Raw genomic sequence first — 24,443 nt, forward strand, 5'->3', positions numbered from 1 at the left:
TCTACTTCTGTCTATCTCCTCCACTGCTACCTTACTTAGTCCAAGCTCCCATCCTCTCTAGTATGAATTACTACAATACCGTCATTGCTGGGGTCTCCCCACTCCTCTTCCTCCCTTTTCCAAACCATTCTCCATTTTGTAAGCAGAATGATCTAATAATGCTTAAATTGCCATTGGCTTCCCAATGCTTTTAGGTTAAAGGCCCAAATCCCTAACATGACCAACAATACCAGGACTGGATGCTCCATCATTTCCTCAGGATCGTTTTGCCCCACATTATCCTCCTTTCACTCTGGGAAACCTTCACTGATCCCTGTTCCAATTTAAGTTGTCCCATTTGTTTCCTTTCCTTTTTTTTTTTTTTAAAGATTTTATTTTTAAGTAATTTCTACACCTAACATGGGGCTTGAACTTACAACCCTGAGATCAAGAACCGTGTGCTCTGCCAACTGAGTCAGCCATGTACCCCATTTGTTTCCTTTTCTAAAGCTTGTCACACTTGCAGTTATTTGCTCAATGCCTGTCTTTTCTACTGAACTCTAAGCTTCATGAGAACATGGACAACACCTGTCTTGTTTACTATCATATATACAATGCCTGACAAATATTAGGAAAGCACTTAGCAAATATTTCTTGACTATATATGATTTTTTGTTTTGAGAGAGAGAGTGCGCGCGAATGAGTGTGTGCCTGAGCGGGGGAGGGGGGCAGAGGGAGAGGTGAAGAGGGAGAGAGGGAGAGAGGGAGAGAGGGAGAGAGGGAGAGAGGGAGAGGGAGAGACAGCAAGGGAGAGAGAGAGAAAGATAGAAAGAGAGAGAGAGAGAGAGAGAGAGAATGAATCTTAAGCAGGCTCCATGCTCCAACACAGGGCTTGATCCCATGACCCTGGGATCATGACCTGAACTGAAATCAAGAGTTGGATACTGACTGAGCCACTCAGGCACTCTTTGACTATATATGAACTTAACAAGACCTGAAAACCTGTCCTAAGCATAGTTGAAGAGACTCGGGGGATCAGCATGGGGCAGAGAAAGCAGCCCTGTTCTATGTAGGAGGCAAGGCCCTAAGCAGGGAAAGAAAGTGATGGGGTAAAGCAGAGGAGGATTCCAGTAACCTGGGGTGAGTGTTGAATGCTCTGACAGTTGGAAGGATTTGGCTGCCTGAATGATATGCAGGCTTTAGTTTTAGCATTCTTGGATAAATGAGAGAAATGTGAGCCAGGAATATAAAGCCAATTTCAAGTCTTTGATCTGCTTGGTGGACGCTGCATCTTCCCCTTGGGGAAGAGATCTGGACACTCTGGATCATCTCACATTTGATCCATACTTGTCATGAGACACTCTGACAGGAGCCCCATGGAAACTATTCTCTGGACCCACTATAGAATTTAACCCAAATTTCAATGTGGCTCAGGTGCTGCCTAGTGTGGGACCCAGGAAAAATCACCTCATCTTTCTGATCCTAATGACCTCATTTGTAAAATGGGGACAATCAAACTTGCACAGCAGAGCTGCTGTGAGGATTAAATCCGGCAATTACATGTGAGAGTACCTAGCCTAAAGTCTGGACTGTAACAGCCACAGGTAAGTATAGGATGACTGACTGAATGAATGAATGAACAAGCTTCAACAGAGGCCAGCAGGGAAAAGTCAAGCTGCTAACAAACCTAAAACCTTTGCTAAGGTGGAATCCCTGTTAGCTGAAGTCACTGCCTGCATATCCTAGGTCAACATTCCACCTCTGTGGGTAAGAAGGGGGTCAAAATGAGTTCAATGCCTCTGATGTCCTACAGTTGGAAAGCCTCCTGCCAAGTACACTTAGAGCTGGAGGCAGGAGGAAGGAGTGTAAGTTTTGGAGCCAGACAGAGCTAGAGACACATATTGATGTTCTCACTTATCAACATCAGGTCCTATCAGCTCTATGACCTTGAGCAAGTCACTCTTGAGTCTCAACTTCTTTATCTGTAAAATGCGAAAATCACACCTATTTTTAGGAATGCTGTGGGAATTAAATTATAATGTATATATTAATATCAAAAGGCGTGTGATGCCCCTGCCCCCTGCCTAGGTTTTCATGAAAAATTGTGGCTGATCTGTAAAGCAGTCAGATGCCTTAAGCAAGAAAAAAGCATCCAGGATACAGTTCTAGGATTAAGTTTGGTAATCAGCCTTAGGCAAAGGGAGGAGTAGATATAGGAAGGAGACTTTGGCTTGAGATAAAAGTATAGAATGGGGGAGTGCCTGGGTGGCTCAGTCGGTTAAGCATCTGACTTGCATCAGACTTCCGCTCAGGTCATGATCTCCCGGTTCATGGGTTCAAGCCTTGCATTGGGCTCCATGCTGACAGTGCAGGGCCTGCTTGGAATTGTCTCTCTCCCTTTCTCTCTGCCCCTTTCCCACTCACACTTTCTTTCTCTCAAAATAAATAAACTTAAAAAATAAAAAGAATAGAACGGGTACAAGTTAAGACAAGCAGCCTAAAATATGGCAGTGCCAAACATTAAAAAAAAGGGGAGGGGCCTGGGTGGCTCAGTCGGTTAAGCTTTGGACTTCAGCTCAGGTCATGATCTCGCGGTTGGTGGGTTTGAGCCCCTCATTGGACTCTGTGCTGACAGCATGGAGCCTGGAGCCTGCTTCAGATTCTTTGTCCTCCTCTCTCTCTGCCCCTCACACACTCATGCTCTCTCTCTCTCTCAAAAATAAATAAACATTAAAAAAAAAAAATTAAACATGGCAGTGCCTGAGTCCTGCTAGTGGACAAGAGAGAATGAGGATATGACCAGAGCAGGGCCAAATAAAGATGGCCAAGAGCTGGAGCAAAGAAGAGTCAGCTGCAAGAGAACCCTGGGTCGTGCCAGCTGGATACTGTGTTGTCCCTATCAGTCTCAGGCCAAAATAGGAGGGTGTCACAGAGGGTTCTGAGGAGCTTGGTTCTGAAGTTCCCGTATTTCTCAGCATATGGGGCTGATCCTGTTAAAGAGGAAGGCACTGCCTGCATATGGGAACACCAAACACTTAATTTTGAAGAGGTTTATAAAGCAGGGTCCTTCAGTGGCATTGGAAGAGCACTCCTTGGCACCCTGCTAAAGGGACCTTCCCTTATTTCATAGCCACTAATTTGCACCCATCTCATCTGTGTCAGTATTGTTCAAGGACAACCTGTGTTGTAAGGCTGCTTTGGGTTTGGGGATTGATAGAGAGGCATGATCTCCCTTGCCCATATGTGGTCTGGAACATCTACAGTATCTGGGTGTTCACCTTTCTAAGACTGTGGCAAGAGCACAGATGACTCCAAGTAGCAGGTTCCCTGAGGCCAAGTTGTTTGTACTTGGATGCCATGGGGACCTCAAGTGTTGACTGGTGCTGCATCTCCATGGCCTGAGTGGAAACCCTGAGGACTCATACGAATGTAGGCTCCATGAGACAGGCACTGTGTCAGTCTTGGTCACCACTGTACCCCAAAGAGGGTACACAGTAGGTACTCAATAAATATTTACTGACTGAATGAAAGAGAAAATAATAATCTCCCCTCCTCCACTCTTATTATAAGCCCTGAGAAGTTAATGTGATGGGAAGGGCTCTTAACTCTTCATGAATACTTACTCCTGTGATGTTGACTGGCATCTAGAAGTCAGGGTAAAAGCTAATATTCTCTGAGTCAGAGTGGGGTATGGGCAGGCCTCAACTGCTGAGAAGTGAGGGGCCCTGAGGACACTCTAATATCTGGCAGAGGCTGCTGAGGGCCTTCACACAAGGAATATGGATGACAGGGAGCTTAAATCAGAGGTTGCAAACTGGTGGCCCTTGGCCCAAAACTGGCTTGCAGACAGATTTGGCTCATACACGGTTTAACATTTTTTAAATTTAGTAGCACATTTAAAATGGAGAGGAATTCTATTTTTTTTTTTTTAAGATTATTTTTAAGTAATCTCTACATCCGACATGGGATTTCAACTCACAGCCCTGAGACCAAGAGTTGCATACTCTACCGACTGAGCCAGCCAGGCCCCCTAAAAATTAGGGAAATTCTTTTTTTTCAAAAAATTTTTTAATGTTTATTTTTGAGACAGAAACAGACAGACAGAATGTAAGTAGAGGAGGGGCAAAGAGAGAGACAGAGAGACACAGATTCCGAAGCAGGCTCTAGGCTCTGTTAGCACAGAACCCAACGTGGGGCTTGAACTCACGAACTATGAGATCATAGCCTGAGCCAAAGTCAGACACTTAACTGACTGAGCCATTCAGGTGCCTCAAAAATGAGGGGAATTCTTAAACAAATCTGACTTTCTAGATTCCTTGAAAAACTGAAAGATATGGTAATAACTAACTGGAGCTGGCTAGGAGAGGCATGCACTCTTCAGCTGGTCATGCTCATTTACTTATTTTTATTTCCTATCTGGTTTCTGCAGGCATTTGAGGGTGCAATGCCTGCGAGGGGAGATGTAAGGAGGAAAAGACAGCATTGGTAGTATGGAGAACTCTAGTCCTCAAGCCCTGATCCAGCTCTCGGTATGAGCTGGGCCCCCTTACCTGATGAGTCAGTGACAGCAGGGTCGGCCAGCCGCCCATAGTGTGCCATGAGTTTGAGCTTGGTTTCCTGTTTCCTGTGTTTCTTGCCCACATAATGTTGTTGAGCCATGACAGGGTCGTTGAAAGTCGCATGGCAGAGGCTGCAGAACTTGTCTGGGTCTATCATTTCTCTATTCTGGTGCAAGGCTAAGGTGGAGGCCACAAGGAAAGGGTTTGTAAGGCGTTTCGACAGAGCTGCGGTGAGAGAGTTCAAACAGAAACAATGAAAAAAGACCCAGAAGGTGCCAAGCTTTCGAGTATGCTGAATGGAAAGAAAGGCTGGGTCACTAGTCACACTTGCAGATGTAGCACTGCCTGTGTGAATCACACAGTGAAAGTCTTATCTAATTGGGAAAACTGGCAAGATTTGGGAGAGCTCAAAGACCAGCTACTTTGGTCAGCAGTTTTCACTACTTTGGGCATATGAATCCTGATTTCCTCATATTCTGAGGAGGTTCTGCACTTCTGCTATCCAGTTGTCAAATTATAACAGTCTAGAAATGTACATGTTTCTAGTTCTTTTATCCCTCAGAATTCCCCAGAGCTTCACAGCAAGTGGGACAAAAAACTGGGAGCCAATGCACAGATGTAGTAATTGAGAGCCTGAGGATTGGGAGGGTCATTTAGAAAAGGTAACCGTACTAGGAGGCCTTTTGGGTTACACTGTCTTCTAGGCTGAGTAGGAGAAAGAGAGGATGATACTGACGTTAAGTTACATGCTTTGTACATATATTTCCTCCTTTGGTCCTCAGAACTACCCCATGAGATAAATATCATCTTACCACATTATAGAGAAAAATCAAGGCTCAGATGGGTAAAGTGACTTGCCCAAGATTACCCTGGTAGTGAGTGAATCCATCTGCGTGACCCTAAAGACTATGCCCTCTTCGCTATGCCAGGCTGCCAGAGTGTGGTAGGGAAACCTGAGGGAGGGCTATAGTCCATGCTTTTACCTTCAGAAAACATCCTTGGTTCTGGTCAATGAATTCAGGTAGTCAGAGTGTGTTATGAGTCCCCTGTGGGTCAACAAATGTCCTGATACTCCTGGCAGGCCACACAGCTGCTTTATAAAGTGGATGCCAAGACTCATGAATGAGTCCATGTGGCTAGAATGGTGTCAACCCAGTAACCACTGTTTTAAAAATGTGGCCTAGACCCTCCACCAATGGTGGAAGAGGAGTGGGGCTCAGCAGCACTCAGACAGATGGCTCAGATGCTTGCTCAGCAAGTTGCTTGAAAAGTAATGCACATGTTGTAGAATATTTGATAATATGAGAAAACATTCAATATGTGGTGTTACATTAAAAAGAAAGCAGGTTATACAGAAATCTGTTTCTTATGTCCTCAATTTTGTAAAACAAACGAAAAAACATACTGGTGATGCATGGAAAAAAGGCCAAAAGCAGAGTAAAAGGGTGCTTTTCAGTAATATCCAACTTTTCTATAATGAATATAGACTTCTGACATCAGAAAAGAGATAATAATGGTCGTTGAAACATAAAAGGCAAAAAAAAAAAAAAGACATAAAAGGCCATTTTTTAAAAGATACTGAAGCATCAGAGGTGAACGGTTAAGTTGGAGGAACCGCTTCACGGACATCCAAAAAATAACTATGGGAGTCTTCTCTCAGGAAATAGCTTGAAATATGGAAAGAGTTTTCTACAGGGATGTTTGCTGTACTGTTATTTATAAATATCAAAAAAGGGGAGGAGGAAAATGTTCAACATTAGAGGAATGGTGTTAGGATATTATAAAGTCATTAAAATGTTTATGAAAAAGTTTTTAATAACATGGGGAAATACAAATGTTATATTAAACAGAAAGAGTATAAAAGAAAATTACACACAATATGATCTTATCATTGTTAAAAGATATACGCACAATCATATGTGGGTAGTAGCATTTTGAAATGTCACTAATATAGTAACAGTGTTTCTCTGTGGTAGGATTTGGGGGATATTTTACTTTCTTCTTTGTACTTTTTTGCATCATTTCAGCTAGAATTATTCATAATGAATATGCATCATTTTTATAAATATAAGGTTATTTAAAGTATTCTATGTTTATATGCATGTATATATGGATTTAATCTGTACATACATAAAACTATACACACAGATATACACACATACACATAACAAAAGATTATAGAAAAAACAATACTCCAAAATATTAACAGTGGTTACCTCTGAATGGCAAAATTATGCGTACTTTTTCTTTTCATATATCTGTATTTTCCATATTTTCTACAACATGCTTCTATTACTTTCACATTAGAAACATGTTTAACTTCATAAATATAGTTATAAACTCATGTAAAAACATAGAAATGTGCTTAAACTACAAAATTCAATGAAAAGTAAAAGCAGGATACAAACAGTACATGCACTATGATTACAACCATATAAAAGCATATCCGTACGTGGCAAAGGCTGAAAATGAATACGGAAAATAACCTCTTAAGTATGGAATCTTTGGGACCTGGCATATACCAGGGAATTTTCCCCTTTATAGAAAAGATCAATCCATAAAGACAAATAACCTTATAAAGTTTTTGTTCTTAAGCTATTTTCTCTTGGCCTAATGTTTTAATCTTTTTGGTACCATGAATGGTACCAACAATGACTTTATTATTTTTTTTAAGTTTTATTTTTTTTTTAGTAATCTCTACACACAGCATGGGGCTCGAACTCATGACCACAAGATCAAGAGTTGTATGTTCCACTGACTGAGCCAGACAGGCACCCCCCAACACCGACTTCAAACAAAAGCAATTAGTACTAGTATAACTTAATGATGAACAAACCATAAGCAAGGCCAATGACATGCTCCAGGTGGTAGATGCCTCACCAATACTTCATTTTATAAGGGGATTCCACTTGTGGGCTATCTTAATGACAGTGATAATACTAATGATAGCAGCTGTCATTTACTAAGCATCTATTATGTCCTAGATTCCTTAAATACATTTCATCCTCACAACCTATAGATAGTATTATTAACATCTTACAGGTGAGGAAACTTAGGCACAAAGAAGTTAAGTCATATAGATAGTAAATAGCAGCATCAGGATTTAAACCTGCCATGTCTGTGGCTTCAAAGTCCATATTCTGTTGTTTCATAGCATGAATAACCAGATTTGGGTGTGTTAAGAGGGTATAATTATGAGTAATTTTTCACCTTATCTTCAAAGTCTTCTAAAACATTGTTGTCTTGTTTTCATGATACAGTATTATAAAAAAGAGTAAGTATTATAAATAGTATAGTCAGTCTACTTCCTGGTCCAAGATAAAGAAGCAAAAATTACAAAAAAAAAAAAAAAAAGACATAAAAATCAAAGAACTTTCACTCTTGACTAACTGCAGTTAGTGGAGGTTAAAAATCCCAGAAAGTCAGGAGTTAATGAGATGAAAGCGAGGGTTGAGCAACAGTGGTGACGAGATAAAGGGGACTATTTTAGAAGTCAACGCACTGGAATGAATTCATGGCAGTTGCAAACATGGCTTGCTGGGCAGTAGTGGCAGCACTCAAGTATTCAGCTTTGAAAAGCAAGTCCCTGTCTTGAGGAGAACAGGCAGCTTTGAGGATTAAAGAGAACAGGGCATAACCTGAGCACACGAAAAAGACAAGGATTTAGCTTTCAACTTGGAACACATGGTAATAATGGCAGGTGGATGCTGGGAGGGAAAAATCTAAGTGGGAGAAGTAAGAGATAGAATGCTCTCATGGTATGCATGGCCTGGAGGACTTTGACACTCTCGATTATAATTATTCATCAGGACAAAAGCTCAGGGCTAAGACACTTCTACAAAGAAAAACTGATGTAACCAAAGAAAGGGAAGTTAGGTGAGCACAACTCTGAGACTGCATTTCAATCTAGCTGGGCCTACTTTGGTATTTTTAAGGACTCTCAAAAGTTCGACCTCTCCAAGTCTGTGGCCCTAGGCATTGCATTCTGGACATTGGCATTGGTGCCCTGAGGATGGGAGGGGTACCGATACAGCACTACTCAGGAAAACCAGTACCTTCCACCTTAGTGGATTGCTGCTTCAGCTTTAAGTTCTTTGCGTGGGTCTTCCCCAGGTAGTGCGACTGGGCCACGACAGGGGAGGAAAAGGTCATGTTACAGATGGGGCAGCACTGGTTCTTGTCTTTGCTTCTGCTGTTCTTCTGGTTGGGAGAAAGAACACAGGTCTGATCACGCCACTGCCCAGCCAGAAAATCTTCCATGGTTCCCCATTGCCCACAGAAGAATGGGCATTCAAGGCCCCCTTCACACACTAACCCCAACCTACCTTTCTGGATCCTTCTCCAGCTACTTCATTTTAGGCTCTACTCACCATTCCCCACTTTATTCCCTGTTACTTCCTTGCTTTGTTTAGGTCATTCTTGCTCCCTAGAATGATCTTCCTTTTTTCCTGCCTGGCATATATCTGCTTAGCCTTCAAGACTCATACATATATGTCACTTCTTCTGGGAGACTTTTACTCAACTCAGTACACAATTATTGAGCTGCTTTGTGTGAGTATTCAGAAAATAATTAATCTTGTTCCTCCTCTGCATGCCTAGAGTACATTAAACAGATCTCTATCATAGCACTTGTCACCCAAACTGACAGTGTCATAGCTTAGGAGACTTTTCTGTGAACCAAAATGCAGTGTTTGCGTATGGACCATTGGACTCATCTTTATTTCCTATCCTTAGCACCCTGCTGGAGTCTGACAAATAGTAGATACTCAGGATTTGTTGAACAAGCAGATATTATTTGTTGATTGTGATTACACCAGAAAACAATGTATTTCAAGCCTATGTTAAGAGCTCCCAGCCTCTCTCTGAAGTCTGATCTCTGAATAAAGTATTCATTCTAAGAGGATTTTTTAATCCTGGCACTATTGACATTTTGGAGTAAATAATTCTTTGTTGCAGAGGAAGAAGAAAGTCAGTCACTTCATTTGAACTACTGGGCCACCCTGAGAGTTGAAGTAATCAAGATACAAAGAGGTGAAGTGACTTGTCTAGGGTCCCAGAGTTGATCTTGTCTCTCTGAATTCTAAATCATAAGCAGAAGGGCAACTAGGGGATGGGTCCAGTGAATTTGGAGAAGGGATGAGCAAGGCCCTTCCACGCCTGTGAACACTGTAATAGGAGGCTATCGGTAAATTTTCATTCATTGAGCATTCATCAAGAATTGTAATTTTACCTTACAATACCCTTAAAAGGTAGGAATTATTATCTACATTTTATGAATAAAGTACAGAGAGATTAAGTGATTTGCCCAAAGTCATCAAACCAATAAGTTGCAGAGATAGTATAGGGCCCTAGTCTGCTACTTCTCATCCCATGACATTTGAACAACCTCCCATAAAACAAAATTAATGGTACCCTTGAGGGATTAGGATTGTTTCAGCATAATTCTCACAGTATTTCTAAGCCAAAAAGCAATGCATTTACACCTCAATCAGAACAGGCATTTGGAAAGTTGTTTCTTCCACCTGTTTATTCAAAACATTCAAGTGCTGAACTCAGCTCTTTCCCTCCCATTTCAAGAAAGCAAGCAGCCTGGCTTCCTTCCACTTTTTCTCCTTGAGTAGTAAATGAGAAGCTTTTGGTCCTGCTCCAATAAACCACTGGGTGGTAATGCATAACAATGGCTCCATATACTGAGCCGCTGTGTGTTTGGTGCTTTTGATAAATTTTCCCTCATTTTAGGTTGGAAAAATCCTAAAATGTTGATATTAACATCCTCATTTTTATGGAGGAAGAAATCAAGGCTCAGAGAAGTAACAACACTTGTCCAAGTCACACAACATGGCTAGGATTTGAAGCCAATTCAGTCTGACTCAAAGCCCACATTCTTTCCACCACACCAACCTGCCTGCTGGCTTCATCAGGAAGCGAGTGGTCTCAACATGGCAGCTGGATTACCTGATCTGAGTCTAGTTTCTTCGTTTCCCCCTTTAATGTCTCCATTCCATGGATTGCTAGGTATCTCTTCACTTTGTTGGCATGTTTTTTGCTCTGCAAGAACCCAGGAAAAAGATCAAAGATAGCCAAATGCCATTTCATATCTAACAAGGCACTCAAAAACACTAGATTTTCATTTGATTCATCCTCACAAAAATTTTGAGGAGAGGGTGGGAGAAGAAACCTAGTTTATTGAGTTCCTACTCTGTTTAAAGCACTTTAAATGCTATCAAATCTAATCTGCACAGCAATCTATGAGAAAATTATCATCATCTCTGTCATACTGATAAGGAAACTAAGACTGAAGATGGTGAGGTTTCTTGCCCAAGATGAGCAGCAGAGCTGTGATTCTAACTCGGTCTATTTAAAGCCAAAGTGCATACTTTCTACTACATTAAGCTGAGAAGGAAGACGTAAGTATAATGATCTTGATTTGGACGGGAGAAATGAGATGCAAAAAATTAAGTCAATCTTCAAGTCACAGTCAACATGCATGGAGGTGATGTCTGGGTGGCTAAGAAGGAAGTGAGGGCTTGGCACGGAGCGTGGAAAGTAAAGTTTTTCTTTTTTTTTGGTGTGTGTGTGTGGCGGGGGGAGTAAAGTATTTAAAGGTACAGTGGCATACCTGGTAGTGTGCCAGCTTCTGGGACTCAGAAATTAGCAAGGCGCAGCAAACCTTACACTGAGTATTGGTAAAGAGACACTGGTTCTTCTGGATCATGTGCTCCACTACAGAGAGGAAAATAAAAAAATCTTTGAGTTAAAAACCTGCTTCAACAGTGCCATCTTTGAACCCTCTCAAACACAGGCAATGAGTAACGGAATGCCATACCATCATATCTCGGCAAAGCTTTGTCACTCCTCACCTATGTTTTCATGACGCATGCTATGTTCTCATATCACTTACCTAATTACTTACTTTACAACTTCGTGTAAGGCAATTTTCTTTACTAAGTAATTTTTTTTGAAATATAATTGACATATAACATTGTATTAGTTTCAGGTATACAATATAATGATTTGATATTTGTATATATTACAAAATGGTCACCATGATAGATCTAGTTAACATCTGTCACCATACAGTTATAAATCTTTTTCTTGTGATGAGAACTTTTCAGATTTACTCTCTTAGCAACTTTCAAATATACAATACAGCATTAACTATAATCACCATGCTATAAATTCTTTTAAAAAAGGAATCCTTAAGGGCGCCTGGGTGGCTCAGTTGGTTAAGCATATGACTCTTGATTATGGTTCGGGTCATGATCCCAGGGTTGTAGGATTAAGCCCTGTGTTAGGGCTCAGTGTGGAGCCTGCTTGGAATTCTCTTTCTCCTTCTCTCTGTGCCTCTCCCCTCCTGTTTTTTTTTTTCTTTTTTAAAAAAATGAATCTTTAGATCATAAACTTAAACTAGATACCAATAAAAATGAAATAATTCTAGCCAGACACTGGTGACAGGCTTGGAGCTCTCCCTTAAAAGAATAAGAGAGCAGCAACTATGAAGAGAGGTGTTGAGACATGGCAGCACCTGAGACTTCTTCCCAGATAGAATCAGAAAGATTGAAAGACTTGAAAAGGGAATCATTTTTTCATTCTTTGTAAAAAAATTGTAATGATAAATTCTTTATCTTTTTATTATATGTGAACATTTTCTGTGGAATTAAAAATGAAGGCACCCCCAAATTTATTCCACTAGAAGATCAACACCATTTGCTGATTTTACTATTTTATTGTATTTTATTTTTAAAATATTTTATGTAATCTCTACACCCCATGTGGGGCTCAAACTCACAACCCCAACATCAAGTGTTACACACTTGATGCCTACTGAGCCAGCTAGGTGCCCCACATTTTCTGATTTTAAGAATTTACATTGGTATAACTGTACATACAGAATTGGTTAGAAAATTGCATTGGGGTTTAGTTATTAAAAGACTAGAACATTCTTTTTGTATGGAAATAATGTGTTTGTTTATTAGGGAAACATTAAAAATTGGTTTCTTTTGAATAAATCAGAAGATTTGAAAAGAAGTTTTGGAGGATAAGTATCAATTAGAAGATGCTGCTGGATAATCTTTTACTTTCAGGAAAAAAGGTAAATTAATCCTGTTATTATATAGTAAACATAAACTATAATCTAATACCAGTTAAATGTGTATGGTACAAACCATGGTTAGGATCTTGGGTTCCCCAGGCATGTTGACTTGGGTTCAAATCCTGCAGCTGTTACTTACTGTTACTGTGTGATTTTATAGAAATTGCTTAATCTCCTCCTGTGGTTTTCCTTTGTTTAAAATGGGGATACAGAAGTCCTACCTCATCTGCAGTTTCACTTCCTGTGATTTCAGTTACCCACAGTTAACCGCAGTCTGGAAGCAGATGATCTTCTTTCTTACACATCAATATAGTAGCCTAACGCTGTGTCACAATGCCTACGTCATTCACCTCACTTTATCTCACCATATAGGTATTTTATCATTTCATGTTACCACAGGGTAAGTACAGCACAGTAAGATATTTTGAGAGAGAAACAGAGATACCACATTCACATGAATTTTATTACAGTATATATATTTTTATTTTTAATTTTTTTAACGTTTATTTATTATTGAGAGAGAGACACACACAGAGCATGAGCAGGGGAAGGGCAGAGAGAGGGGGAGACACAGAATCCGAAGCAGGCTCCAAGCTCCGAGCGGTAAGCACAGAGCCCGACACGGGGCTTGAACTCACAAACTGTGAGATCATGACCTGAGCCAAAGTCGGTCGCTCAACCAACTGAGCCACCCAGGCGCCCCACAGTATATCGTTATAATTGTTTTATTTTACTAAGTTATTGTTGTCAATCTCTTATTACTGTGCCTAATTTCTAAATTAAACTTTATCATAGGTATGTATGTATATAGGAAAAAACACAGTGTATATAGGGTTTGGTACAATCTGTGGTTTTAGGAATTCAGTAGGGGTCTTGGAATATATCCCCCATGAATAAAGGAGACTACTGTACTAGTAACTTGTATCTCATTGAATGTATTCTCCTTGTGGTTTTTCCATACAAAGCAGTGCAATGTCTGGCTTAGTGCATGCTCACTGTCAGTGTTATATGTCAAATTCTTTTTCGGGTCCTGTGGTTCTAAGCAAACTAATTATTTTCTATGTTGTACCTGTGAAGGTTTTTTTTTTTAAAGATTTTATTTTAAGTAATCTTTATGCCCAACATGGGGCTTGAAGCCCAAGATCAAGAGTTGCATGCTCCACCAACTAAGTCAGCTAGATGCTCCAGGATATTTCTTTTTTTAAAATTTTTTAATGTTTATTTATTTTTGAGAGAGAGAGAGAGAGGAAGAGACAGAATCCGAAGCAGGCTCCAGGCTCTGAACTGTCAGCACAGAGCCTGATGCATGGCTCGAACTCACAAGCTGTGAGATCATGACCTGAGCTGAAGTTGGACACTTAACCGAATGAGCCAGCCAGGAGCCCCTCCAGGGTATTTCTTATTCTATAACTTGATATGTGTTAAATTTTTTCTCACTGTTCTTGATCTGACTTTGAAACACCTAAAATCAGCTAACATATTACACAAGTTCTACACTGTAGGTACCTATGATATTAACCTGTTCTTTTTTTTTAAGTTTATTTTGAGAGAGTGTTAGAGAGAGAGAGAAGAGGGAGAGAGGGAAAGGAAAGGGTGGGAGGGAGAGAGAGGGAGAGAGAGGGAGAGAACGTGAGTGGTGGAGGGGGGGAAGGGGGAGAGAGAGAGAGAAAGAAACCACGAGATCATAACCCTAGCCAAAACCAACAGTCGGATGCTCAACTGACTGAACCACCCAGGCGCCCCCATATTAGCTTGTTTTTAATCACTGGGCCCAGAGAACTAAGCCTTACCTTTGGGGAGAAATAAAATTTCACCCAAGGCATGAGTTCTATAATGACACCAATAATCTGAGGCAGGGCAGAGTTCAGAAAACCATGAGGGGACAGCAAGCCCATGTTTTATATTTTTCACTCTGGAGCAAAACATGGCCAAAATGCCTTGGAGGGAGATTCTTGGTAGGAAACTTTTAAGGTGACTTTCTCTACTCTACAAGATCTAAAGTTTATCTATGCCAGCCCTTTTGGGCAGAAAGGCTATTGTCTGGTTGTATTTCTGCCCCTTAGAATCTGTTTATTTCCACATTTTTCTCCTATGGTGATTGGTAAATTTTTGTGAAAGACCTTGCCAGGCTCATCTGGGTTCAGAGAAACCAAGGAAAGTGGATCTGTCAACATATCTGGGCCAGAGTTAATTAATTAATTAATTTTTAAGTAGGCCCCACACTGGGTGTGGAGCCAAATTTGAGGCTTGAACTAACAACCCTGAGATCAAGACCTAAGCTGGTATCAAGACTCGGATGTTCTGTCCCAGAACTTTTATTTTAAAGGGAGAATGAGAGGCTACTCAGAATGCAAAGCTCAGGGCACCTGGGTGGCTCAATTGGTTTAGTGTCCAACTCTTGATTTTGGCTCAAGTCATGATATCACAGTTCCTGAGATTGAGCTCTATGTTGGGCTCTGTGCTGACAGCACAGAGTCTGCTTGGGATTCTCTCTCTCTCTCTCTCTCCCAAAATAAATAAACTTAAAAAAAAAAAGGGGGTGCCTGGGTGGCTCAGTCGGTTAAGCGGCCGACTTCGGCTCAGGTCATGATCTCGCGGTCAGTGACTTCGAGCCCCGCGTTGGGCTCTGTGCTGACAGCTCAGAGCCTGGAGCCTGTTTCGGATTCTGTGTCTCCCTCTCTCTGACCCTCCCCCGTTCATGCTCTGTCTCTCTCTGTCTCAAAAAATAAATAAACGTTAAAAAAAAAAAATTAAAAAAAAAAAAAAAAAAAAGGATTGCAAAGCCCACAAGGGGGAGATGGTACCCAGGAGTAAGAATCCAGCCATCCTCTCCAGACCTGGAGATGCTGGATTCCTTCCTTCCTTCCTTCCTTCCTTCCTTCCTTCCTTCCTCCCTCCCTCCCTCCCTCCCTCCCTTCCTTCCTCTCTTTTTCTTTCTTTTCTTTCTTTCTTTCTTTCTTTCTTTCTTTCTTTCTTTCTTTCTTTCTTTTAATTAAAGGAGATGAAATTCTTTTATTGTTTTAAGTTTCTTTATTTCTTTTTTTTAAAATAATTTGTTAATGTTTATTTATTTTCGAGGGAGAAAGAGAGAGGCAGCGGCAGAGAGAGAGGGGACAGAGGATCTGAAGCAGGCTTCGCACTGACAGAAGAGAGCCCGATGCGGGGCTCGAACCTACAAACCGCGAGATCATGACCTGATCTGACGCTTAACTGACTTGACTGAGCCACCCAGGTGCCCCAATGAAATTCTTTTTCAAAGATATTCAGAATCTGACTTCCAAAGACTAAACAGGGCAGAGACCATGTTGTTTATGACTTTGTATCCCCAGTATCTAGTATGATACCTGACCCATAGCAGGAGCTTGGTAAATAACTACTAAATGAATAAAGACGCACCTCTCTGGCCTCAGAGTATATCCACACAGTCCACAAATATATATTCAGAATACATCCTATGTGCCAGCACTGGGGCCATATCAACAAAACACAGTACAAAGTAAATAAAAAGCAAAATAGTGACAGAGAGGGAGAAATGCTATGAAAACAAAATCAGTGCTAGAGAATGATGGGGGCAACACAGTCAATGAAGACCATCTTAGGAGACATCAGCCACAAGGAGGTCTGGGGAAAATAGTGTTGCAGCCTGAGACAGTGCCAAATCTCTGAGGCAGGGATGAGTTTGGCATATTCAAAGAAGGGAAAGGAGGTCAATGTGGCATGAGTATGGTGAATGAGACAAAAGTGGTAGGAAATAAAGCTGGAGAGGCAGTGTGAGGCCTACAAGATCATTTTGGATGAATACAAGGCCTCAGAAGCCATGATTTGAACTATGCATTTTGTTTTTAGTGCAAGAAGAGGCAATAAGATCTGGCTTATGTTTTGGAAAGAATACTCTGATCATTGTGTCAGTAGACTGTATGGAGATGGCAATGGAGGTTGGCAATGGAGACAGAGAAAAGTGCATGGATTTGGAATTACGTTCTAGAAGTAGATCTGATACACAATTTCTTTGATTTGATGTGAGAGAATGAAGGAAGGAGTCAAGGGTAACTCTTAGGTTTTGAACTTGAGCAACTAAACTAAGATGAGATGAAAACTGGAGGAAGACAGCCTTGGAGGAGAATTTAAGACTTTTCTTTGGCTATGTTAAACATGAGTGGTCTATCAGATATATGTGTAGAGATATCAAGTAGTCAGTTGAAAATTCAAGTCTGGAGCTCAAGAGAGAGGTCAGAACTGGAGATATAAGTTGAGAATCATCAATATATCAATCATAAATAAGGCTATGGGCTAGAAAAGAATGCCTAGTGTAGATGGAAAAGGAAGGAGGCCCTGGGATAGAGTCTTAGAGCCCTTCAAACCCTGAGAGAGAACTGTCCAGCTAAGCCTTTCCTAAATTCCTGACCCATAAAAACCATGAGAGGTTCACAAGGTTGGAGGAAGCTAAGGTCCATGTTGGGAAAAAGAACTTCATAAATTATCAGAATTCTGAGAAGGTGGCCTGAATGTGCATCTCAGTTGCCCTGATATCCATACATAACACTACTACCTCTCCAAAATTGGTCAGATTTGATATAAGAAATCTGATGCTTAGAAAAATCATTGGAGGGGTGCCTGGGTAGCTCAGTTGGTTAAGTGTCCAACTTCAGGTCATGATCTCACAGTTGGTAGTTCAAACTTTGCATTGGGCTCTATGCTGACAGCATGGAGTCTACTTGGGATTCTCTCTCTCCTCCTCTTTCTCTGTCCCTCCCCCACTCATGATTTCTCTCTCTCTCTCAAAATAAGTAAACTTAAAAAAAAAAAAAAAAACAACAACATTGGACAGGCTGAAGGTACTAGGTTGGGCCTCCACAAATGTCTCTAGGAACAATATATGACTGTTTCAACAGAAGATCTATAGTGTCTGAGGCTTCCATCACAGCCTTGCTGGAAGTAAGAAGCTTCCATTGTCAATGACCCTACATCTCAGCCCATAAAGCTGGATAAAGGATGCTGATGCTGAAACACTGATGTAGGATGATCTCATAATGCAATGACCTTTCTTTCTTTCTCTTTCTTTCTTTCTTTCTTTCTTTCTTTCTTTCTTTCTTTCTTTCTTTCTTTCTTTCTTCTTTCCCCCTATTTTAGAGAGAGGGAGAGAGAGCATGAGTGGGGGAGAGGATCACAGGGAGGGAGGGGAAGAGGGAGGGAGGGACGGAGAGAGAGAGAGAATATCTTAACAGACTCCATACTCAGCACAAAGCCTGACATGGGGCTTGATCCCATGATGCTGGGATCATGATCTGAGCCAAAGGGTCAGCCGCCCAACCGACTGAGTCACCCAGGCACCCCTCCATGACCTTTATTGACCATAACAGTAGCCAACAGCCATACGAATATGGTCTTCACTGCATTTGTGTCTTCCCTATATTATGATAAGACATGATTGGCAGGATTTAATTTGTATTCATATTGTAGCCAACTATCTAGATGTATGGGGAAGAGACTAAGAGATCTGGCATAGGGCTGATTTTCACAGGGTCAATGAAGTATGGACAGAGACAGCTGGTGTAGAGAAGCAAGATAATTCATAAACTTAAGGAATTTAGGGAAAGTAGTATTTGGGGGAGAAAATGATCGTGACACCTCAATTCAAGTTACAATTGTCTTTGGGTGACTTAATGTGCCTTAAGTTGCCTTAGGATACTAGGGCCAGAATAGCTGGAGTGACTAAACCATCTCCAATATTCCAATTAATGGTGAACACCGCTAATCTATAATGACTTACTATTCCTTTTTTTTTTTTTTTAAGTTTATTTATGTACTTTGACAGAGAGCAAACTAGAGAGGGGTAGAAAGAGGGAGGGAGGGAGGGGGAGAGAGAGAGAGAGAGAGAGAGAGAGAGAGAGAGAGAGAGAGAGAGAATATCCCAAGCAGGTTCCACACTTCCAGCAAGGAGCTCAATGTGGGGCTCAAACCCACAAACCGTGAGATCGTGACCTGAGTTGAAACACAGAGTCGGACACTTAACCAAATGAGCCACCCAGGCGCCCCATGACTTGCTATTCCTTGGGCCTTAGAATCTCAACTCAGCTCCACAGAAATTCATCAGTTGTCTGAAGTTGGTTCTCAGGGATAGATATAACCTATTTGGAACCCTGCTTCTTATTGCTTATTAGGAGGTAGTGGATTTCTAGGTACAGCTATAGTTAGAAAGCAGTAAACAACAAAAGATCCTAGTAAAAGCAAGCTGGACATAATCTACCAGTGGGTCAGACTGTTTAGGCAGTGTAGTCTAACAGGCAGGGTGGTCTACAAGAATGAATTGGACGTTAGCCCCGTTAAGGTTATTTAGCTTCAGTACTTCTATCTATTTTGTGAATCCATACTGTTGATGGTGTGTAAAAACTCAAATTTTATTATCAAAAAAGGCATGAAGAAAACAAATGTAATGGCATTGATGATGTGGTGTTAAAAAGTTTTCTACTTAAAATACGTATAACACAGAGTTGAGCTGAAAGCACAATAAATGAAATGAAAAAAAACACTAGAGGGGCGCCTGGGTGGCGCAGTCGGTTAAGCGTCCGACTTCAGCCAGGTCACGATCTCGCGGTCCGTGAGTTCGAGCCCCGCGTCAGGCTCTGGGCTGATGGCTCAGAGCCTGGAGCCTGTTTCCGATTCTGTGTCTCCCTCTCTCTCTGCCCCTCCCCCGTTCATGCTCTGTCTCTCTCTGTCCCAAAAATAAATAAATGTTGAAAAAAAATTAAAAAAAAAAAAACAACACTAGAAAAAATCAGTATCAGTTTCTAAGTAGCAGAAGAATCAGTGAACTTGCAGATAGATCAACAGAAATACTCAAACTGAAGAAAAGAGAAAAAGAAAATTGATAATGAACAGAGCCACAGATACATGTGGGATACATCAAGCATACCAAACAAATACATACCAAACATATATATGGGGAGTCTCAGAAGAAGAGAAAGGAATAGGAAAAAACCCCACATGTTTGAAGAAACAATGTCTGAAAACTTCCCATATTTGATCAAAGAAAAACATTAATCCATACAGCTAAAAGCCTCAAGGTACTCAAAATATGATAAATACCAAGAGATCTACACCTAGATACATCATAGTCAAGCTACTGGAAGATAGAAACTCTTTAAAGCATCAAGAGAAAGATGACTCATCCTGTACAGTGGAATAATTTGATTAATGACTTACTTCTTATCTGTAACAATGAAAGCCAGAGAGCAGTGGAATAACATATTCAAAGTAGTGAGAAAGATCAACACTGTCAACTAATAATTCCATGTCCAGTAAAACTATCCTTCAAACAGTATGCTAAGTGACAGAAGCCAGTCACAAAAGGCCACATATTATACAATTCAATTTACATGAAACATCCAGAATAAGCAAATCTATAGAAACAGAAAGGAGATAAACAATTGTCAGAGGTGACTGCTAATGGGTGTAGGGTTTCTTTCCGGGGTGATGAAAATGTTCTAAAATTAGATAGTGGTGATGGTTGTACAATTCTGTGAATATACTAAAAACCACTAAATTATATATTTTACAAAGGTGCATTTTATGGTATATGAATTATGTATCAATAAAGATGCTATTTTAAAAAATATATACTTTGGGGCGCCTGGGTGGCTCAGTTGGCTGAGCGTCCGACTTTGGCTCAGGTCATGATCTCGCGGTTCGTGAGTTTGAGTCTGGCGTCGGGGTCTGTGCTGACAGCTCAGAGCCTGGAGCCTGCTTCAGATTCTGTGTCTCCCTCTCTCTCTGCCCCTCCCCTGTTCACACTCTGTCTCCCCCCGTCTCTCAAAAATAAATAAACATTAAAAAAAAATTTTTTAATAATAAAAAAAAATATATATATATATACTTTAAGACTGAAAACACAATAAAGACATTCCCAGATAAAGACTGAGAGAATTCACTGTTAGCAGGTTTGCCTTGCAAGAAATACTAAAGAAAAGCCCTGCTAGCTGAAAGAAAGTGGTACTAAGTGGTAATGAATCCAGAGGAAGAAAAAAGAACACCAGAAATGGTAAATATGTATGCTAATATAAAAGACATTATAAATATTTTTTTAATATTTTTTAAATCTTTAAATAAAATCAATAAAAAAAATTTTTAATCTTTATTTACTTTTAAGAAAGAGAGAGACAGAGTATAGGGGAAGGGTAGAGGCAGAGACAGAGGGAGACACAGAATCTGAAGCAGGCTCCAGGCTCTGGCTGTCAGCACAGAGTCCAACACAGCGCTTGAACTCACGAAACGCGAGTTCATGACCTGAGCTGAAGTTGGATGCTTAACTGACTGAGCCATCCAGGCGCCCACCCCAAAAATTTTTTTAATGTTTTTTTTGAAAGAGAGAGAGAGACAGAGTGTGAGTAGGGGAGGGGTAGATAAAGAGGGAGACAAAGAATCCAAAGCAGGCTCCAGGCTCTGAGCTGTCAGCACAGAGCCAGATGAGGTACTCAAATCCACAAACTGTGAGATCATGACCTGAGCTGAAGTCGGAGGGTTAACTGACTGAGCCACCCAGGTGCCCCACAAATATACTTTTTTAAATAACTTCTCTTCACTTCTTTAGAAGAGATGTTGTATAAATCAATAATTATGACACTGAATAATTAGGTTTATAACATATATCAATGTAACAAATATGACAATAATAGTACAAAGGAGGGTGAGGAATGGAGCACTATTAGAGGAATGTCTTTATACATTTTATCAGATTTAAGTTAGTATTAATTTGAAGTAGACTGTGATGAGTTAAGATGCATCATATAGTCCCTCGAGCACTAAGAAAATACAATTAAAAAGTAAAAAAAAAAAAAAAAAAAGGGGCACCTGGGTGTCTTGGTTGAGAGTCTGACTTCAGCTTAGGTCACAATCTCACGGTTCATGGATTTGAGCCCCACATCGGGCTCTGCTATCAGCACAAAGCCTGCTTCAGATCCTGTCTCCTTCTCACTCTGCCCCTTCTCTGCTTGTGCTCTCTTTCTCAAAAATAAATACATTAAAAAAAAAAGTATAAAAAATTGACAGAGGAAGTAAAATGGTCCACTAAAAAATACTAACCACAAAGGAAGTCAGTAAAGGAGAAAAGGAAGAACAAAATGAAAAGGAGATAAATAGCAAAATAGAAAATGTAAATCTAGCCATTATCAATAATTAAATTAAATGCAAACAGTCTAAACAGCCCACTCAAAAGCCAGAGACTGTCAAAGGATAAAAAGCAAGATCTATACAATGGGATTCTATCAGCAACAAAACATAATGAAGCACATAATGAATGCACGGTACAACGTGGCTGAACCTCAAAAACATGCTGAGAGAAGCCAAATGCATTCATATTGTATGATTTTATTTATATGAAATGTTCAGAAAAGGCAAATTTTAGAGACAGTGGTAGCCCAGGGCAGGAGGTAAGAGTGGAGATTTAATGTAAAGAAGCAGAAAGGAACTAACTGGAGTGACGGAAATATTCTAAAACAGAATTGTGGCTACACAACTCTATACTTTTAGCAAAAAATCATTGCATTGTACAGTTAGAATGGGTGAATTTTATGGTATATAAATTATAACTCAATAAAAGTGCTAAGAGAAAAACAAAACAAAAACCAAGATGAGTAGAACCTGGTGTTACAGGTATCTATCTAGACCTCATATAAATACTGGAAAGTGAGGACAGTAGGGAAATGAACTGGGTCCTAAGTGACATTGTACATTCATACACACATAAGCAATTCACTTTTTAGAGCACAGCTGCTGTGTTCTCTGCTTCAAGGTCCAGCAGATGCCTTCCCTGTCCCTCAAGGACAAAGGTCACTTCCTCTTTGTGCACGACCAATTCTTACACATTCCTCTTTACTGCACCCATTACATTATACTGAAACTGTTTTGGTGTCTGCTTCCTGGACTAGACTATAAACCCCTCCCAGGGGGAAGGACAGTATCTTCCTCATCTCTGTAGCTCTGATGCCCAGCCAGTCCTAGGAACTGAGCATACATCAATGATTGTCAAATTAGTGAAAGGAAAATTGGGGTGCGTTTGGGGGGATTTGTACCAAACAAGTTTGAAATTATGAGGGAGACAGAAGGCCCATATTAATTTAGTAGGAGTCAGACTAGACTAGTTTTCAAACTGGAGAAGTACATACAAGGGTATAGGTCTATGTACCACAGACCCCAAATTTAAACATATCTTCTTTGGATGTGATCAAAAAGTCCATTTTATCCCAGGACAATCAGTTCACAAGCAACATATTAAACTTTCCATGATTAGTCTGCTCAGCAAACAAACAAACCTTCTGATTTCCGAGCAGATTACTTGACAGGATTAGCACAGAAGGCCAGACGGTTCTTGTACTTCTGGACTGGAGTTAAGCAGCTAGTGGTAAGGACCACGAAGGGAGTCACGCAACCAGGTCAGGCCAGCCCTTTCCATCCTCCTCTATCTCCATCTTACCCAGTGCCAGGTCAAATGCAGAGCAAGCTAGGAAGCTTCAGCCCAGAAGTGCCCCCCCAGTGTACCCTGTTCTTCACAACTTCGGGACAAGCCTAGGATACAAAGAAGTTGGACCCAAAGTATACCCTGGCCAGTTTTTCAGGCTCCTGGCCCCCATCGCATAAAAAGGACCCAGATAGTAGAGACTCGACAAATAGAAACAGGGGTAAACCAGGTTCAGTCACCAAGGCCAGGAAGAACATGGGGTAAGAAGGCCTTCTGGAGTTCTTGCAAGTGTGGGGCATGAGAGAAGGGAGGCAAGATACACTAGGGGTGTGGGAACTTGGAGACTGGGACAATGGAGAGTCAGGGGAAAATGGTGGGGGGATAGCAGTCTGGCGGAGAAGGTTCTGTGGGTCTCCGGGAAGGCACGAATAGGAATTACAGTCCTCGAGTTTAGGGAAGAGCTGCGCTCTGGTGGATGAGAAAGGCGGGGGAACCCCCACCCCCAACGGTGTGAGCATGAGAAGGCCCTTGACTACTGGAGAGCGGAGACCTGATTCGCTGGGTGCGGCGGCCTCAATTTTCCGTGGAGCTGGCCCACGGTACCCAGGCCCTGCGGGGCTGCACGAGTCAAGGAGTCCCGGGCGCGTCACGCAAGGGGGCGGGCCGGGCGCCAGGGGGTGTGACCGGAGACCTGGGGGCTGGTCCGCGTTCCCAACCCGCGCTTCCTCCGCTCCCAACGAAACGAGCGGGTGGGCGAGGGACTTACTGCCTCTGAGGTCCTCGGACTCACCTTCCTCCCTCCCCACTGGTTGGGCCCCGGACACTGCTTCCCACAGGCGGCGCGCCCTCTCGCGGTCGAAGCGCAGTCCGTCCTGTTCCCGGCCTTCTCGCTCCTCCGAGCTGTTGTATGGCAGGGCCCCTCCGCTGTCCGCGGCCTCCACGGTGCCCAACGCAGTATACTCCATCTTTCCTGCAAGCCGTAACCGGCAGATAGCCGCTCATAAACCTTGGTCTCGCGAGATGTGGGTAGGAGGGTGACTTTGCCGGGCCAACAAGTCTCGCGAGGTTTGGGAGCTGCAGCCCGCGTTGCAATGCGGGCCTTGGTGCTTCCCTTTGATGGCTGGTGAGCCTCCGAGCTTGTACCGTGGAACTGAAAGTTAGTCGCTGGTTTCACAGTAGCCCCCTTACTCTGATACAGGTTCGTGCAGGTTCTCACCTTGCTCACCATCAGCCTTTGACACTTCGAAATAGTTCTCTTGAAGGCCCTGTTACGTGGGAATATTTTCTCCGTTTTACTGTTAGGGAAACTGAGGCCTAGAACCTAAAAAAAGTTTACTCAAGTTTGCCACCAGAATGTAGT

General features: G+C 41.5%; 1 protein-coding gene across 6 annotated transcripts in view; it reads right to left on the reverse strand.

Moving 5' to 3' along the window:
- ZNF346 (zinc finger protein 346) overlaps positions 1 to 24,098 on the reverse strand; it is a 30,281-nt gene extending 6,183 nt beyond the window's left edge. For 3 of the 6 annotated variants that reach the window (XM_030326881.2, XM_030326873.2, XM_030326890.2), the window contains exons 1-5: positions 23,874 to 24,098; positions 11,158 to 11,261; positions 10,494 to 10,586; positions 8,594 to 8,738; positions 4,530 to 4,763 (exon numbers count right to left, since the gene is read on the reverse strand). In XM_030326881.2, the coding sequence (XP_030182741.1) occupies positions 4,530 to 4,763; positions 8,594 to 8,738; positions 10,494 to 10,586; positions 11,158 to 11,261; positions 23,874 to 24,048 (751 nt within the window). In that variant the 5' untranslated portion in view covers positions 24,049 to 24,098. The remainder of the gene's footprint in view (positions 1 to 4,529; positions 4,764 to 8,593; positions 8,739 to 10,493; positions 10,587 to 11,157; positions 11,262 to 23,873) is intronic. The other 3 variants (XM_030326877.2, XM_030326895.2, XM_030326903.1) reach the window with 3 other exon arrangements.
- Positions 24,099 to 24,443: the final 345 nt, after the last annotated feature.

Source organism: Lynx canadensis, chromosome A1 (genome assembly GCF_007474595.2).
Source record: "Lynx canadensis isolate LIC74 chromosome A1, mLynCan4.pri.v2, whole genome shotgun sequence".
Lineage (NCBI taxonomy): Eukaryota > Metazoa > Chordata > Mammalia > Carnivora > Felidae > Lynx > Lynx canadensis.